Source organism: Populus nigra, chromosome 15 (assembly GCF_951802175.1).
Source record: "Populus nigra chromosome 15, ddPopNigr1.1, whole genome shotgun sequence".
Lineage (NCBI taxonomy): Eukaryota > Viridiplantae > Streptophyta > Magnoliopsida > Malpighiales > Salicaceae > Populus > Populus nigra.
The window spans coordinates 11,623,226-11,639,617 of record NC_084866.1 but is presented as its reverse complement, the minus strand read 5'-3'; the positions used below and the strand labels follow the sequence as shown (position 1 = coordinate 11,639,617).

Below are 16,392 nucleotides of genomic sequence, written 5' to 3'. Positions count from 1 at the left end.
AAATATGCAGAAAATATCCACCACTACCAGCACCACTTGCGCCAGGCTGACCTAAAATGACCATCCTAGGACAGTTCTAGTGCCCGACACCATTTTCCAAGTTACTATTAATTCTACAGCAAATGACGTTTTCGCCATTGTTAGGCTTAATTGCATGATTTGAAAGAAAACACAAACTGTCTACTCAAATTAAAACACCCACTTAATTTGATGTAAATAACATTGAGTTGAGTGCGTGTTAGGTTTTGCAGGGAAAGAGAAAGTGATTTTTATTTAAAAATATATTAAAATATTTATTTATTTATTTTTTAATATTAACATGAAAGTTATAAAAATACTAAAAAAGTTATAAATTTATTATTTTCTTAAACCAAATACACTTTAGGTATCCATTCCACTCACATTAAAATGCTCAGCTTTAATGCTTTATCTTCACTTCCCTGTATCATCCCAATGCACAATAATTTCAATGGAATTGTAAAGAAATAAAAATTAAGATTTAAGAACATTTCCTTTACAAAGAGCCATAATGATGGCAATGCAAATATCAATAGGTACACATCTAACAGCGTAGCAGTCCAGCAGACCATCAAAAGTAGCAAATGACTTCTACTCACTAAAAGAAAACAAATGTTCTTCAAAATTATTGTTTTACTTTTAAGGGTTCATGAGTGGCATCGCAACTGGTTTTTGATTCTCTGGGACTATACCTCCTCCATGTCTTGGGTGTAACAAGTAAAAAATGAAAAGACAGAGATAAGCCAATCTTTTTTACAGTACCATACCATCCCCTCCCTCTCAGTTTCTGCACTCTCAGGCTGACAACCTGTATCACCCCACCTCACACCTGGTTCCTTCCCTCTACTTGTAACCCTCTCTCTCCCTCCTACAAGACCAAAAGCAACAAGAAAAGATACTACTCATGGAGAGAGAAAAGTAAAGGATGGTGTTGTTTGTTAAAAGATGGTGACAAAAAAGAGAGGAAAGTAAAAAAAAGAAGAGACAAAAATATAGCAGCAGCAGTAGTATATTGTTTCATAACTTACATTTGCCTCACTCACAATTTTAGGTTCTCTTTGTTAGACATGTTCATGACTAGAATTATTGGCTAACTAGTTATGGCTTTCAAGCTGTTGCATCTCTCTTTCTTCTCTCTCTTTTTAGCTAAACTGTCTCTTTCATATGAACCTAGAAACCATGAAGGTAACAAGAGCTACAACCCATTAAACGTCTATTTTCTACATGTACATACGTTTTTGTGGATTTTAATATTTTAAAGTTGTTGGCTTTTTTGTTTTGTTTTTTACAGTGGAAGCTTTGATAAGTATAAGAGAAGCTTTACATGATCCACATGGAGTGTTAAGCAACTGGGATGAGGATTCTGTTGATCCTTGTAGCTGGGCTATGATCACTTGCTCTCCTGAAAATCTTGTTATTGGCTTGTGAGTTTCCAAGTTTTTCTCCTTCTTCTTAAGTTGTTGCTGGCTTTATTTAATGTTAAGAGACTTTGTTTCATAGAACTTGAAATAAAGTTCATTTCTTGGTTTTGCTTTGTAGGGGGGCTCCAAGCCAGTCTCTCTCTGGTTCTCTGTCCGGAACCATAGGAAATCTCACTAATCTTCGCCAAGTGTAAGAACTTTAAGCTTCTTTTCATTAGTTTCTCTTTCTTTCAGCTTTTTTTATAGTTCACATTTTGATAAACCCACTTCTAGTTTCTCTTTTGAGTTTTCGGTTTTTCTTGTTTCTTGCTGTAATTAAGGAAAGGAAGGTGAAAGAGTAAAAAGAATTTCTGGGTTCTGAATTTTCTTTCCAGTTTGATTTTCTACGTCTAAGCAGATGTCTTTTGGCAAAACTCTAATATTAAAGTGGGATTTCATGATTCAAAACTCTGTATCTGCAACAAAACAGAGCGGAGTATCTTTGTTTATCTGTTCAAGTGTGAAAAGAAAATTCGTGAATAGGACATTACAATCCCATTTGTCTCCTTATGATTGATACTTTATTTTTTGTGTTTCAACTTATTGGTGTGGATGTGAAGGTTGTTGCAAAACAATAACATCTCTGGTCAAATTCCGCCAGAGCTTGGCACTCTCTCCAAACTTCAGACTTTGGATCTCTCTAACAACAGGTTCTCTGGTGTGGTACCAGAGTCTCTTGGCCAATTAAATAGTCTCCAATACCTGTAAGTTGTTTGCTAATTTTATTCTTCATAATCTGTTTGGTTTCCAAGAAGGTGGAGTAAAGGAAAAGAAAACAAAACGCCAACAGAATTGCATGCCTTGTTTCATGGTTTCTATTCTTTTTTTCTTCTTGTTTTATAAAAGGTGCACGCAAATTGGCAGATTATTTTGATCTTCATTAAATATTCACAATTAGCAACCAAACTAAATGGTTTTATTTGCTTTATTTTGATATCGTTGTGATTAACTATTGTGATATTTTTTGTTATGTAATACGAGAGTAGGAGGCTAAACAACAACAGCTTGTTTGGGCCTTTTCCTGTGTCTTTGGCCAAAATCCCACAGCTTGCTTTCTTGTGAGTGTAGTTTTCTTTTTCTCAGTTCTTGTTTGTATTTTATGTTTGAGTGCCTTGGAAAACGAACACAGCATGAAGCATGCTGGTAACCTTTTGATGTCATAATGTTTTTGCTCAGCAACTCGCGTTAGGTTTTTTTTTTTTTTTTTTATCATTACACTGGTATTTCAGGGACCTGTCTTATAACAATCTCAGTGGATATGTGCCCAAGTCCCCTGCAAGAACATTCAAGTATGGTTTATCTACAACGCCCTGTTTTTCAATTATTGTGTACTTGGTCAATGCTTTATCAAATATTATTTTATTTTTGTGTTCCATTGTTGGTTAATGCAGTGTTGCGGGTAATTCGTTGATTTGTGGAAGCGGCTCTACTGAAGGGTGCTCTGGATCAGCCAATGTTGGTCCTCTTTCCTTATCTCTTAGTTCATCACCTGGTGAAATCTCTATGTCCCTCTCATGTCTACCTCTTGGCTAATCTCTTTCAGTCAAATTGTAATATGTCTGTTCTCTTTGCGTAGGTAAGCATAAGCCCAAAAAATTAGCAATTGCACTTGGGGTTAGTCTCAGTCTTGTATCTCTCTTCCTCCTAGCACTTGGAATCCTTTGGCTCCGGGGGAAACAAAAAGGCCAAATGATACTTAACATTAGTGGTTAGTATAAGTAACATCCTATTTTATCTAAATTTTATTCAATGACAGCATGAGCCTGAAAAACGCTCAGATGGGTCATGGAATTTTGTTGTAGACAATCAAGAAGAGGAGCTAATTAGCCTAGGAAATCTCCGGAACTTCACTTTCAGAGAGCTTCAAATTGCTACTGACAACTTCTGCTCAAAGAACATTCTTGGTGCTGGAGGTTTTGGCAATGTGTACAAGGGAAAGCTAGGAGATGGGACCATGATGGCTGTGAAACGGCTAAAGGATTTGACTGGAACTGCTGGGGAATCACAGTTTCGAATGGAACTAGAGATGATCAGCCTTGCAGTTCACCGCAATTTACTGCGGTTGATTGGATATTGTGCCTCTCATAATGAGAGGCTTTTGGTTTATCCTTACATGTCAAATGGCAGCGTGGCTTCAAGGCTTAGAGGTTAGCACTTGGTTACCTTATGCAACTTTTATGCACAATACTACTCTGTGGACAACAATATTTCTGGCAATATAAATCCTTTTGCTTTGTGATTATTGAGGTACTGCATGTTTCCTATATTATGTTTCTAACTATTTCTGGTCTTTTCAGAGGTCTTAATTGGTGCCCTTGTTTCTAACTTCATCATGGCACAACTTTAGAACATGTTAGATTTGTTCTTAGTTCTGGTCAATTTATTTTCTTTTTCTCTGTTTGGTCTTGACCTTTTTTCTCTTCGCCAATTTCATGGTGAATGTATAGTTTATTATTGTTATGTATTTTTATCCATGTTGTATTTGTGCTCAGTTTGAGACTGAAATGAAGTTTTGCTATTTTTTTTTGGTTAAACGTGAGAAAGTGAACTGAATTCCTCGAAACATTTAATTCAACAATGGCAATACTAGAGAACTTAAGATTTCATGCTCCCATTTTTTTCTAAATTGTCTTGATGTTTATTTCTCTAAAGCACAAATTGTCTATGTCTTTCTTTACTTTCAAATCTGAATTTGGTCGATCTTTAGGAGATCCTGAGGGGAACTCTCCCTGGCCCCACTGTCATTCAAGGGACTAAAGGTGGCAGGGTGTGGGTTTTGAATGCATGGTTACCTAATTAGAATCTGTTTTTCTTTCACAATCTATTACTAGAACTGCTGTGATTTATGTTGGGCCACTTGGAATGTTCCTGAGATAATCAATTCATCAAACAGTGAAACCTGCACTGGACTGGAACACTAGGAAGAGGATAGCAATAGGAACTGCCAGGGGTCTTCTGTATCTACACGAGCAATGCAACCCTAAGATAATTCATAGGGATGTAAAGGCTGCTAATGTGCTCCTTGACGAATTCTGTGAGGCTGTGGTTGGTGATTTTGGCCTTGCCAAACTTTTAGACCATGCTGATTCCCATGTCACTACTGCTGTCCGTGGCACTGTTGGGCACATTGCACCAGAGTACCTATCCACTGGCCAGTCATCTGAGAAAACCGATGTTTTTGGATTTGGCATTCTCTTGATAGAGCTTATTACTGGAATGAGAGCTCTTGAATTTGGAAAAACTGTTAATCAAAAAGGAGCTATGCTTGAATGGGTAAGTCTCATCTGCTGCTACTATAATCTTGAACTGCTTCAACAGATGGCTCATTACTTTCATTGCGTGTACCATCAGCCATGATCATGCCGATTATAGTTAGTTTCTAGATTTTGCTTAAATCCAAATAGCTTCAATGGGATTCTAGACCGCATATAGCACTTCCCAATTGCCGTAAAGCATTTGAAAAGGACATATCATTGATGTGTTTGTGTGGATAATTGCATAGGATTAGTCCCTATCCGTGTGGGACATTTCATGCTGTTGGGCCCTGCATGCCAATATCTGTGAACATGATTTGTTTTGTTTGTTTTCAGGCTCTTTATGCTTTACATTGTTGCAACTTGCAACTGAGTTAGGAGATTTCAAATTCATATTCACAAATAACAACAGTTGGTAAAAAAACGTGTATGGCAATGGTGACAGGTGAAGAAGGTACAGCAAGAAAAGAAAATGGAAGAGTTGGTGGACAAAGAGCTGGGGAGCAACTTCTGTCGCATTGAGGTGGGCGAGATGTTACAAGTGGCGCTTCTATGCACTCAATTCCTCCCAGCTCACCGTCCCAAAATGTCTGATGTGGTCCGGATGCTTGAAGGTGATGGTCTCGCCGAGAAATGGGTTGCAGCACACAGTCATTGTAATCCCACAATGAGCCTCTCCCATCCTAACAACAATAACAAAAGCACTACCTCTGCTTCAAAACATGATGAAAGTGGTCCTAATCGTTCCAGCAGCATGTTTGGAACTACAATGGATGAGGACGATGATGAGCACTCTTTGGATTCCTATGCAATGGAACTCTCTGGTCCAAGATAAACAGGAAAGAATTAAGAAAAGCGAAATTTGAACAAACAGGAAAATGATTTTTTATTCTATAAGTAATTCTTTACAACTAGAAGCTGTCTTTTGTTCAAGAAATATATAGGTTTACTCTCTCTGTGTTAACTGTCTTTTTTGAGTGTTTTTAGCTTCTTGGAAATGTAATGTACATATCCTTTTTCATTTCTAACCGAACTGAAAGAATCTCTTTATATGGGTCGCGGTCCAATAGTATTTACGAAAGAAAGAAAGGTTGGCTTGCGAATGTGCACAATGGGGTTTATTTATACAGTGTTGATAAGTGAAAGCATCGTCACAAACCCTGCCGCATCCAAGGGCGACTGTGCAAGCATGGATGATATTGATGGTTTTGACTAGGAGATTATTTCCTTATACAGTGTCTTTGAGCTGATGAAACTGTGCAAGTGAGGTATTGTTAAATGTCAAAGTATGAGCTGTTAACGGTCGTTTTCTTTGGTAGCTTTTGCAGGGTCACGCGGCTCTTTGGTGCTCCGTGTTCTATCTTTTTTGGGTCTTTCAGTCCTGTCAACTCCTTTTATCTTGCTCTCCACCCAGGCAATTACAACCTATCTTTTCCTTTTCACCCTTGCTTTCTTACGTATAGTCAAGAACATGCTTCCTCTCATAAGAAATGTTTCAACAAGATTGGTCTTGTAATTTGTGCAATTGCAAGCGACGAAAAGTTTGGTGAGGCCGAGGTAACGAAGATATTGACTTCCAAATGTTTGGATTTGCACCAACAGTTGATTCATTTAGGCCTAGAAAATAATATAGCATTGCTGGATGTTTGACATTAAGAGACTTTTCGGTGTTTTCAAGACTTTCGGCTTTGATTTGAGATGAAATTTCCGACCCCAAGCAATAAGGCCCATCCCAATTCATGATCCAAAGAAGAACTCAGTTGGGGTTTGTTTTTCCTTGCCCCTTCATGTTGCTTGGGGAAAAAAGGAACATGCGGTGAACTGGTGGTTTGTGAGATTTTGTTAACAACAGAATGCATTTGGATGATGAACAGTATGAAATAGATCGATCTCCCGTCCTGCATCGTGTGCTTGTCAATTGTTTTTAACGTTAAAAAAATATACTAGTGTTTTTAAAGAAACAAGAAAAACTTGATATTCACATTATTAACATGACTAGATCCAATAAAATCAGGTAATCTTATTTAAAATATAGATAATAATAAAAGATGCATAGTAAAAACAACATTTAGCAACAATTAATAAAAAAAAGTCATCAATATTATATTTATAATGAGAATAAAAGAAAGATATTGGAGACTCATCGTCACTCTACTGTGAATATCAGCCATCATCAAAAGAGTTTGCTGAGATGGTTCAAACCCCGTTGCAAGGGGTTGCACAACCATCGAAAGAAGCAACATGGGCCATTCGAGCAATGCCTCAGAAAAGCAAATCGGGCAAAACATAATGAAGTGAGCATCCACTTATATTCAATAAATTCATTCTATTTAATTAAAGAATAAATTTTGTTTTTACAAAAATAAATTTAACAAAGAATAACAAATAAAAAACGCTGAGATAACCCAATAAAAAAAACAAAAGATAAAACAAAGGACGTAGAAAGCTGATAAAAAAATAGAGCTCAATCTCCAATTAATTAAATGTTGAAAGATAAAATTAAATTTTAAAAAATGATAAAATAAAACCAAAGCAATCACAAACAAACTTCCTAAAGTTGGGTTAATTTTCCAAACTTACAACCCGTAAAATCTTAGACACAAGCTAACCAAGAAGCTCATATCTAAACCAATTTAATGTTGAAAGGAGAAATTGGATAAAAAAAAACTAATCTAAAAAAATGGTGAAAGAAAAAAAAAATAACAATCAAAAGAATGAAAATAAAATCTAATAGGAAAAAAAAATAATGAATGGTGAAATCGCAAAAAAAAATCAATTTTAGAAATGGATTCATATTACATAATCAACAATTAAAAAAATAAAGACCACATTTGACAAAGAAAAAAATAAATGAGGATGAAATCAAAACAAAATCCAAACCTCATAAATCACTTAAAAAAAAAATAGAAAGAACTAGGACTAATTGAAAGGAAAGAGAATTAGTTGAGGGGTTAATTTGAGAAATTACAACGCAAGGCGTAAAAACCAAGTAATAAAGAGAGAAAAAAGAAATGGTCATCAGTGCTAAACCAAAGTTTTTTTTAATGCACGCGTCACTAGTTCATGGAGGAAACATTGAGGCCTAATCGAGGCTCATAAGCTTGATTGGGTCGAGGCCTAACCAAATCTCATATGACTCAGCCTTCACCGACCCACCATCTTTTCTCTTTTTTTTCTCTCTTTTCTTTTATTTTTATCACACATCTTTTATTTGTCTAGGCTACAATGTCAAGTCATGCACCTTATAACTCTGTCTACATTTCAATAAGAATTGCCACTTATTATAAGTGACATAGGCTAGCTATCCTCTTACGAGGTAAGCTAAGCAATAGAATTAACACCTTATTAAGTAAGTAGCTCTAGATTTTTTTTCATAAAAATAAGCTATTTATTCCCAAGTTTAGAGGTGGATAGAAGGATTTTTTTTCTCATTTTTCAACATAGAAGAAAAATATATAAATCTCCTTTTCCCCTTTTCTTACATGATATCTACTTGTAAAAAACTTATACTGACTTCAACATCAAAGGATTCTTCTGCAAGTAACACCCACCATCCAACTTGTTATTATCCATGAAGAAAGCCTAGATCCAGTGAATTTGTTCTGGCTTCATCAAAGGCATCGTCTATGGGAACGAAAATAGAAGCTTTGTTTGTTCTCTTTTTATTACTCTTTTATATCCTCCATATAAAATTTGAAAGATTAAATCGAAAACAAATAAAATTTGTATAAAAAGGTTAAGAAATAAAATTTAGAAATAAAAAAAAAATAAGGATTGATATAGAAATACCAAAAATAAAAAGGACCAAGATGTGTTTTTTAAGGGAGGAGAGAGAAAATAAAAAAAACTTGTTGGTGACAAACCGTCGCACCTCAGCTCACCGAGAGAAAAAAGAAACAACGACACGGTGAAAACACGGGTTTGGTCATTGAGAGGTATCACAAATGTTGCTCAAAGAGTATGGACACCTCCTATGCGTCGATGCATGTACAATCCACGCCAATACTTTTTTTAAAATTTTAAATTAATTAATTAACTTAAAAGGACCAAACTACTCCTTATGATCATGAAATTAATGATAAAACCATACTAAAAGACCAAAAGGCTTGTAGTTCCTTGTTTTGTTTTTTTATTTAAAATTAATTTTTTAAAAATATTTTTAGATAATTTTAATATGCTGAAATTAAAAATTATTTTAAAAAATAAAAATATATATTTTTAATATATAATAAAATAAAAAATATTTTAAAAAATACCTACTACATCTTAAAACAATAATTAGCACTTGTAAGTCTTTAGAAGGAATAAACGGTTGTCGATCTTAAAATAATCCCAACAGCATGGACGGTGGAGATGAAGCACCGTAGGAATGGATGATTGGACCCAACCAAGAAGCCGCAGCGGCAGCCGCAGCCGCAACAACTTCAACTTGACTTGCCTTGTATTGTACTCCTCTATTCCAACTCCAACTCCAAAGTTGTCATCATCTCTCTTCACAATTCCTTCTGTTTTCTGTATCATTATAATCCAAGAACACATGTACATATATGTATGTATGAGCAAGAGAAGAGAGAGTTCTTTCTCACGAAATAAAATATATAAAGAATTAAAGAACCCAGCACCCGTTAAAACATCTTTGAAGCACAGCCAAGCCAACTGTAATCAATCAATTCAGTAATGAGTAGCGGTAGTCAGTCCTCCTCCTCCTCCTCCTCCTCACAAATCCTCTGCGCTTCTTTTAATCAAGACAACAGGTAATCAACATTTTTTATTCTTCATACACCTTCCCTTTTCTTTTCTTTTTATATAACACTTCCTTTTCTTTTCTATTGAGTCTTCGCAGTGGCTTTGCGATAAGCACCAGAGATGGTTTCAAGATCTTCGATTCTAATACGGGACGTCTCTGTTATGAACGAGGCAAGCTACCCATTTTTCCTTTTCTTTTCCTCTTCGTTTTTTTATAAATGAAAGCGAATATTTCTTGAATAATACTGTATTTATTATTTTTTGTTAGCTTCTGGAGCTTTTGTTGTTGTGGAAATGCTATATAGTTCAAGCCTCCTTGCCATTGTTGGCGGCGGTGAACAGGTGCTTCCTTATTTCCTTTTCTTTTTGTTAGTTTACTACTCTCTAAAGCATTAATTTTGTTTTTTCCCCCCCTGAAACAGCCATCTCTATCTCCCCGGCGACTCTGTTTGTTCAATACTACAACAGGAACTGCTCTTCGCGAATTGAATTTCTTAACTTCAGTCCTCGCCGTCCGATTGAATAAAAAGAGGCAGAACACTCACTCTTTTATCTTTTTCAAATTTGTCCTTAATTGGATTTGATGGAAGAATTATTCTGTTGCTGTTGATCATTGCAGGCTTGTTGTTGTTTTGCAAGAAAAGACTTATATCTATGATTCAAATACGCTGGCAATATTGGATGCCATCGATACAGTTCCTAATGTAAAAGGTGAGACAGAAGATCCTCGTTATGCGGGTTTTCGAGGTAGCTTTCACGGCTGCTTTTATAGCTATCTATGTTTCATTACTAAATTGATGTTTAAACAGAAGTTCTTGCAGAATGAATTCAAACAGTTTTGAGTCAAAGGTTTGTTGTGGCTAATTGCATGATCTTGCACATTCTAGAGATGGGTTATTGTATTTCTTGTCATGCCATTCTGTGCTTGTAAAAGAAAACACAAGTGATGAGTGCTGAGTTTATATAGTTCTACGAGGATGAGAGAAAGACTAATTAATCAAATCGTATTTGCCATTAATTGCCTTGTCATTTGTTTATCTTTTCCACAGGACTTTGTGCATTCTCTCCTAGTTTGGATGGCTGCTTCTTGGCTCTTCCTTCTAGCACGACCAAAGGATCTGTTTTGGTGTACAATGTCATGGAGCTTCATTCACATTGCGAGGTTGTGGAAAAAATCTTTTAAAATTGATTGATAAGCATAACATGTGATTAAAAATTTCATATCTTCTAGGAATTCTTGTTTCTTCTCTCTTTAATGCTCCCGCTCCCAAAAAAGAAGTTGAAATCTTGGATACAAGTTCATTACAAGGAAAAAGAAGAAGGAATCTTAGATACCAGCTTTGGTATGAATTTCTGAAGGAGGGGGGGGGGGGGTTCTTCATCTCATTTCACTAACATTATTCTAACCCACTACCCAGCAGAATCTCATACTTTTCGCTTTCCTTTATGGTGATTGGATAAGAAAGAATCTTTTTCTTGCTCACTCGTATGCATCCTCAGGTTCACTTATATATTTATTGAATTCAATGACAGATAGATGCTCACCGTTCGCCATTGGCTGCAATTGTCATGTCTTTCAATGGGATGTACATTGCAACAGCATCTGAGCAGGGGACCATAATCAGAGTTCATCTGGTATCAGAAGCAACCAAGGTGAGCAACAATACACCATTTATTTGATGATGAACTTATGGAAGTCTGGACTTGTCAGCAAGATAACAAACACAGTTTCCATCTGTGCAGCACGGGCAAATGGGAGAGTGGACCTACTGCCTTCTGTCTTTGCTATAAAAATTATCTGGCAAATTTCCCTGCATGACCATTTACATGGTTCTAACTGACTATCAATGAATACAAAGAAATGAGAAACTGTGGATGAAATAGGAATTATGAAACCCAAATTATATGTGCTTACAAATGAGGTGTATTTAGAGATTTGCAACTTCTGCAGAGCTTAGCAATACTCACAAGCCAAAAACAAGTGCTAATTGTCTAGAGGGATTAATTAATGAAACAAATACCATTCTGATAATTATTATTGTTATTGTTACTGTTACTTCAACTGCTTTTCGGTGTGGAGCGGGTGTTGATAATCAGTGTGATAGCCATATTGTCCCTTTCATTATTTATAATGCGCAGCCATCCATTTTTTGTATTTCCACCTTTTTTTTAACTCATTAAAGAGTAGATTCCAATGGATCTTATAGCATTTCTCTGTTAATGGATTCTTGAGCAGTCATATAGTTTTCGAAGGGGGACATACCCATCAACAATATTTTCCTTGTCATTTGGACCATCAACGCAACTTCCAGAAATTCTTGTAGCCCTGAGTAGTTCAGGTTCCATTCATGTCTTCTCACTGGGTCTTGCCATAAATCAGAGGTGAGAAACTACATGAACTACGTAGTTTGGATATGTTGATTTAGCTGAGGAATGATATTTTGTTGCAAAACATCTATTCTTGTTGATGCTTTCAATAATAAAGTCACATAGCTGCTGTTCATTGACCTCTTTATGGAATGCAGCATTGCCCCATGGTTACCATAATGTTATAAAATCACTGGTATAATACATTCTTCTAATCTGTACATGTCAGTTATTTTCTCCTTCACTCTATGCATGTTTCACATAAATGACATTTGCTTGTTTATTGTTCTTTATTGTTTTTTCCTCTTATAAAATCATGTGTTTTTGGTTAGGTTTTCAAATCCAACAGTATTTTGTCCTGTTGATTTGTATTGATCCTGCTCTTTCTATGATTTCATTTTAAGAACACATGAATGCAGCACATGACGGGTCCAAGGTTTTACCATGTGCTTCATAATGTTAGAAAGGCTGCCTCTGATTTCTCCAAAACTATTGCATGTCCCTTCTCGTGCACTTTCCAAGCTGAAATTGCATTAGTTTCTTCCAGAAGGACAATTTTGCCCCCCACTAAAAGGGTATCACTTTGTATTTTTTGCTAATACTATCATGGGGTTTTATTCATACCTGATATGGATCCTGTTTCTCTTTGGATGTTAGTAATTGATAAGATCAGCACTGACAATATTTTTGCAGATGAGAGGCCTTACAAAGCTCTACTACATAACGTGTCAAATGTGTTTGATTTTATTAAGTATTTGCGAAGTCATCTGATCTTTCTTGCTTAATTTTTTATGCCCAACAGAGGCAGAAGATCAAGCAGTTTTCTTGGATCATTATTACCTGATTCTGTAAATGATGCATTCGATCCAGCTCATCACCGTGTGCTTCATAATGCTGTTCCTGCTGGAGTTAAAAGGTGAAATAGTTTGTAAATTAAATCCTGACTGAGTTCTAATTTAAAGGATCTCTGGCGACCTATTGTGAGGCCTACTCTTGGCATTTCAATTGAACTTCTGTTGGAATGGAAAGATTGTGTGACAGAACTTCATAGGTTAACCTAATTCTTTTAATTATGACTTCAATTCTACCATCTACAGGATGGATTTGCTTTGTTTTCTTTTTTCTGTTTCTTTTTTAATACCAAAAGAATGGAGAGTATGCATAATCAATAGAAAAAATGTTTTTTGTTCCTGGTTCTAAACAAGAAAATCTGCGCTGTGTGCTTTTTTTCTTCTAACCCCAAAAAAGATGTGCATGTGTGGTCTGAGCGAGCATCTTCAGGGTGTAGATGTATTTTAGTTTACAGTTCATATTCGATATGAAGTGCCGGCTCACATTTTTTATTTTCTTTAAGCTCATTGATTTACTAATAAGGTGACATAATGCAGCAATGTGGTCGTGCGCAAGGTAGACAAGATTGCTGACACAAGTTTATCTGAATCTGTAGCTTCTAGGTAAGTTCTCTGTATTATGGCAGGCTTTTTTGTTTCTATCTCATCTCATCAGTTTCCATTCCTCCATGTTTTTATTTTCCTTTCTTTGTATCCCACTGGCAGAGCTTCAAACTTGTCTTTCTTAGGGGGCAGGGGCAAAATATTACTAGTATCCAGAACATTGGGGGATTTTATATACAACAATATACACTTATAAATAAAGAAAGTCTTCTGGAGTTGGGGGGTGGCAGTGCCGCTTTGGGGTTGTTTATTACCCATTTCCTCTTCCTTTCACCCTCTCTATTTTCAGCTTCTAGAAACTGGATAGCTTCTGTCTACCTTGATTTAGTTTTTGGTAAAACAACTGGACACATCAGATCTCCGCCTACTGCATCTCTTCTTCAGAGAAATCAATTTCTGTTTTTTCAATTGGCATCCTTGTATGCCAAAAATATTTTCTAGTCTCAATTTCATCAATGAGCTTCATTATATCATTTGTTAATCACACATTCCTATTTCAGTAGCATAAAAAATGAGCTTGGATGATTTCCCTTTTGCAATTTATTCATTATTCATGTACATATATTTATACTATTGTCATTTATATTAATTTGTCCCGGATGCGTTTTCATTGGCTTGTTGTCTTCTTGTTTTTGAACTCTTTTTAGGGCCACGCTATCAGTAATAACCTTTAATGGGCATTTTTTAGAGTACACTGTAGATGTTAACACTCAAAATGAATCTAAATGGAGCTTGGAGAGTGAATTTAATCTCTTGGCAGTGATATCAGGTAATTTTGAAAGCTCATGAAATAATTTCTGGACTACATCTCTTTCTTTTTTACCGCACTTGTATTTCTGGTAATTTACTAGATCTTTACTATTCTTAGGTGAAGAGCAACATTTTCAGCTCGTATGATGATGCTCTGATAGCACCGTTGGTAGCATAACAGAACTGTTCAAGGAACTTGAAGAAACTGTTCTTGATGACCGAGATCTGTGATTCTTCGGAGCATACACGTAAATAAACCAGATTTTGATATAGCAAAGCAAATTTCTACAGTTACCTCATTTTGTACAGTTGATTTGTTTAGATATGTAAAGTAGAGAGATAATCTAAGTAATAGATGCATGTTCTGCATTATTTTGCACATTTTCCAGCGATCAACACTTCAATTTACGGACTTCCAGAGCTACAGTGGAGGGATGATTAACTCAAACTTGTTGTAACTGCGATGAATTCCATGAGATTTGAATGTTTGATTGATGGTAATTATCTTCAATTAGATTAAACTTTCAAGTGAACGAAGTGATCTCCTCAATTAAATTAATGGAAATTGTTCTCCATAAATCTCACCTTAAAAATATACAAGCAACTAGCAAGCATGCATTTCTGCCCAAAATTAACAAAATTGGGACGAGGTTGTTAAATCAAACCTTGAAAACAGCACGAATTTGGGTTCAGGAGACCAGAAAAAAAACCCCACAATGAACAACAAGAACATGTAGAGAAACCAAATTTGAGTTCTAACGGAGAACGGGCGGGGGGGGGGGGGGGGTGTTGGTTTGGAACTCCATTCACTAATCTCAGTCAAGTTGATGCTGACCTTGTTCTTGCCAGGACCCTTCAAGAACTGGTTTCTTTCCTTTTCTCTCTGTCTCCATTTTGTTATTGAAATGGATTGGTTTTTCGGTTTCTTGGGTGTTAATTAGTGGGTTCTTGTTTATATATATATATTCATGCTATTTTTCCTTTTTGATCTGCTGTTGCCTTTCTTCCCTGATAAATTTTGGATTCCTGCGCTGGTGGTTAGGTCTGCCCTTTGGGATCGATTTTCTTAAAAGACCTCAATTTTTTTCGTGTTTTTTTTTCCTTTATAATTTTGCCTCTTTTCCTATTTATTTAGCTCCGGTTGTTGCTGTTTTCCTATTTATAGGTTGATGTTGAAATTTTATCTGCTTAATAAATAAGTTTAAGTCCAAATTCTCCCTTAATAAATGAGTATGCACCCCTCTGAAGCCAATCTAACCCTTTTGAGGCATAAAGAATAATTCGATGGCTTGATATTCGATTCAGCAGGGATCATGATTTTTGTTTCCTATATAAAAAGAAATAGTGTTTCACTAGTTGATATTTTTTAAGTGGTTATGTAAACTTATAACATTTTATTCAACAATTTTGCTTCTATTTTTTTAAATTCATTAGTTTAACCATTTATCTAAGATGTAATACTAAGATGAAACAATGATCTATATGAAGCTTCTGAAAATGTTTTCTCATCTTGTGATTGTTAAATCACATTCCATTATCAATTATCAAAACTATACGGAGCCCAAAAGCAATATATGATATGCTTGCAAAAAAAAAATACACTTTGTTGGTGGTTATCTCTGTTAGAGCTACATGTGTTGCTTAAGCTCCAAGAGCCTTGAAGCCTGTATGTAGATCACATATGTCTTCATGCATTTCTTGTAAAATATAGGAGTTCTCATGTAGGGACAAACATTTTAGTAATGAGGTCGAGGTAGATCTCTGTATAAGACGTTGTGAATTATACAATATCTCGATGCTCATCCTATCAGACAAATGACTTCATTTCTATTTGAGGGTAGCTCTCCTATTTGCACATAGTTTCTAATAGGGATCCTCTAATCATCTGTTATATTGATAGAAATAGTTATCCGATCATCTTTACCAATACTAGGTTCTTCCAAGACTTCTACTCAAACATCGACAAGAAATTCCACAAAATTAGAACTTGATGATTTAGACAAGAGGTCTACTTGTTAAGTGTCTTTCTTTGAAATATGAGTGGTTGAAATGTTTTTAAGTTCAATGTTGAGATAAGACGTGACTTTTTGAAGATACAATTGCATGAGGAGTTCTCTTGCTTCACTTGTTCCTTAGTATTGACTAACCATTAACTGTGAATCATTGTGAGCTTGGAGGGGATAAGCATTCAAAGCTTCTGCAAGATGTAATCCAACAAGAAAAGCCTCTGGTGTAGGATGGCGTGATAGATGGACAACCTCTTTCTTACGCTGCCTAGATGGATGTTAGAAAAACCACTTCACGCCTAAGCATCATGAGGGTGTGCATGCTCTTTGAAATGGC

General features: G+C 35.7%; 2 protein-coding genes across 3 annotated transcripts; both read left to right on the top strand.

Annotated features, from left to right (window-relative positions):
* Nucleotides 1-570: 570 nt before the first annotated feature.
* Nucleotides 571-5,782, top strand: LOC133674072 (probable LRR receptor-like serine/threonine-protein kinase At4g30520). Of its 2 annotated transcripts, none has more exons than XM_062095041.1 (11): nt 571-1,203; nt 1,310-1,442; nt 1,558-1,629; nt 2,039-2,182; nt 2,465-2,536; nt 2,708-2,767; nt 2,870-2,970; nt 3,055-3,186; nt 3,257-3,625; nt 4,372-4,751; nt 5,178-5,782. In XM_062095041.1, the coding sequence occupies exons 1-11, from the start codon at nt 1,119-1,121 to the stop codon at nt 5,565-5,567; spliced, it is 1,938 nt and encodes a 645-aa protein (XP_061951025.1). In that variant the 5' UTR covers nt 571-1,118; the 3' UTR covers nt 5,568-5,782. The 2 variants fall into 2 exon arrangements, with proteins under 2 accessions (XP_061951025.1, XP_061951026.1); XM_062095042.1 differs by having other exon boundaries at nt 573-1,203; nt 3,281-3,625.
* Nucleotides 5,783-9,059: 3,277 nt separating this feature from the next.
* LOC133674797 (autophagy-related protein 18b) lies at nt 9,060-14,582 on the top strand. Its single transcript, XM_062096047.1, has 12 exons — nt 9,060-9,486; nt 9,576-9,649; nt 9,747-9,820; nt 9,901-10,010; nt 10,098-10,189; nt 10,528-10,640; nt 11,012-11,131; nt 11,715-11,860; nt 12,648-12,761; nt 13,234-13,299; nt 13,947-14,068; nt 14,168-14,582. Exons 1-12 carry the CDS (start codon nt 9,410-9,412, stop codon nt 14,194-14,196), a joined length of 1,137 nt encoding a protein of 378 aa, XP_061952031.1. The 5' UTR covers nt 9,060-9,409; the 3' UTR covers nt 14,197-14,582.
* Nucleotides 14,583-16,392: the final 1,810 nt, after the last annotated feature.

Coding starts and splice junctions, on each gene's coding strand:
- LOC133674797 (XM_062096047.1), top strand. CDS start 9,410: ATGAGTAGCGGTAGTCAGTCCTCCTCCTCCTCCTCCTCCTCACAAATC. Junction 10,641..11,011: donor AGCTTCATTCACATTGCGAG/GTTGTGGAAAAA, acceptor ATTCAATGACAG/ATAGATGCTCACCGTTCGCC. Junction 11,861..12,647: donor GGTCTTGCCATAAATCAGAG/GTGAGAAACTAC, acceptor TATGCCCAACAG/AGGCAGAAGATCAAGCAGTT.
- LOC133674072 (XM_062095041.1), top strand. CDS start 1,119: ATGGCTTTCAAGCTGTTGCATCTCTCTTTCTTCTCTCTCTTTTTAGCT. Junction 2,537..2,707: donor ATCCCACAGCTTGCTTTCTT/GTGAGTGTAGTT, acceptor CTGGTATTTCAG/GGACCTGTCTTATAACAATC. Junction 3,626..4,371: donor CGTGGCTTCAAGGCTTAGAG/GTTAGCACTTGG, acceptor TTCATCAAACAG/TGAAACCTGCACTGGACTGG.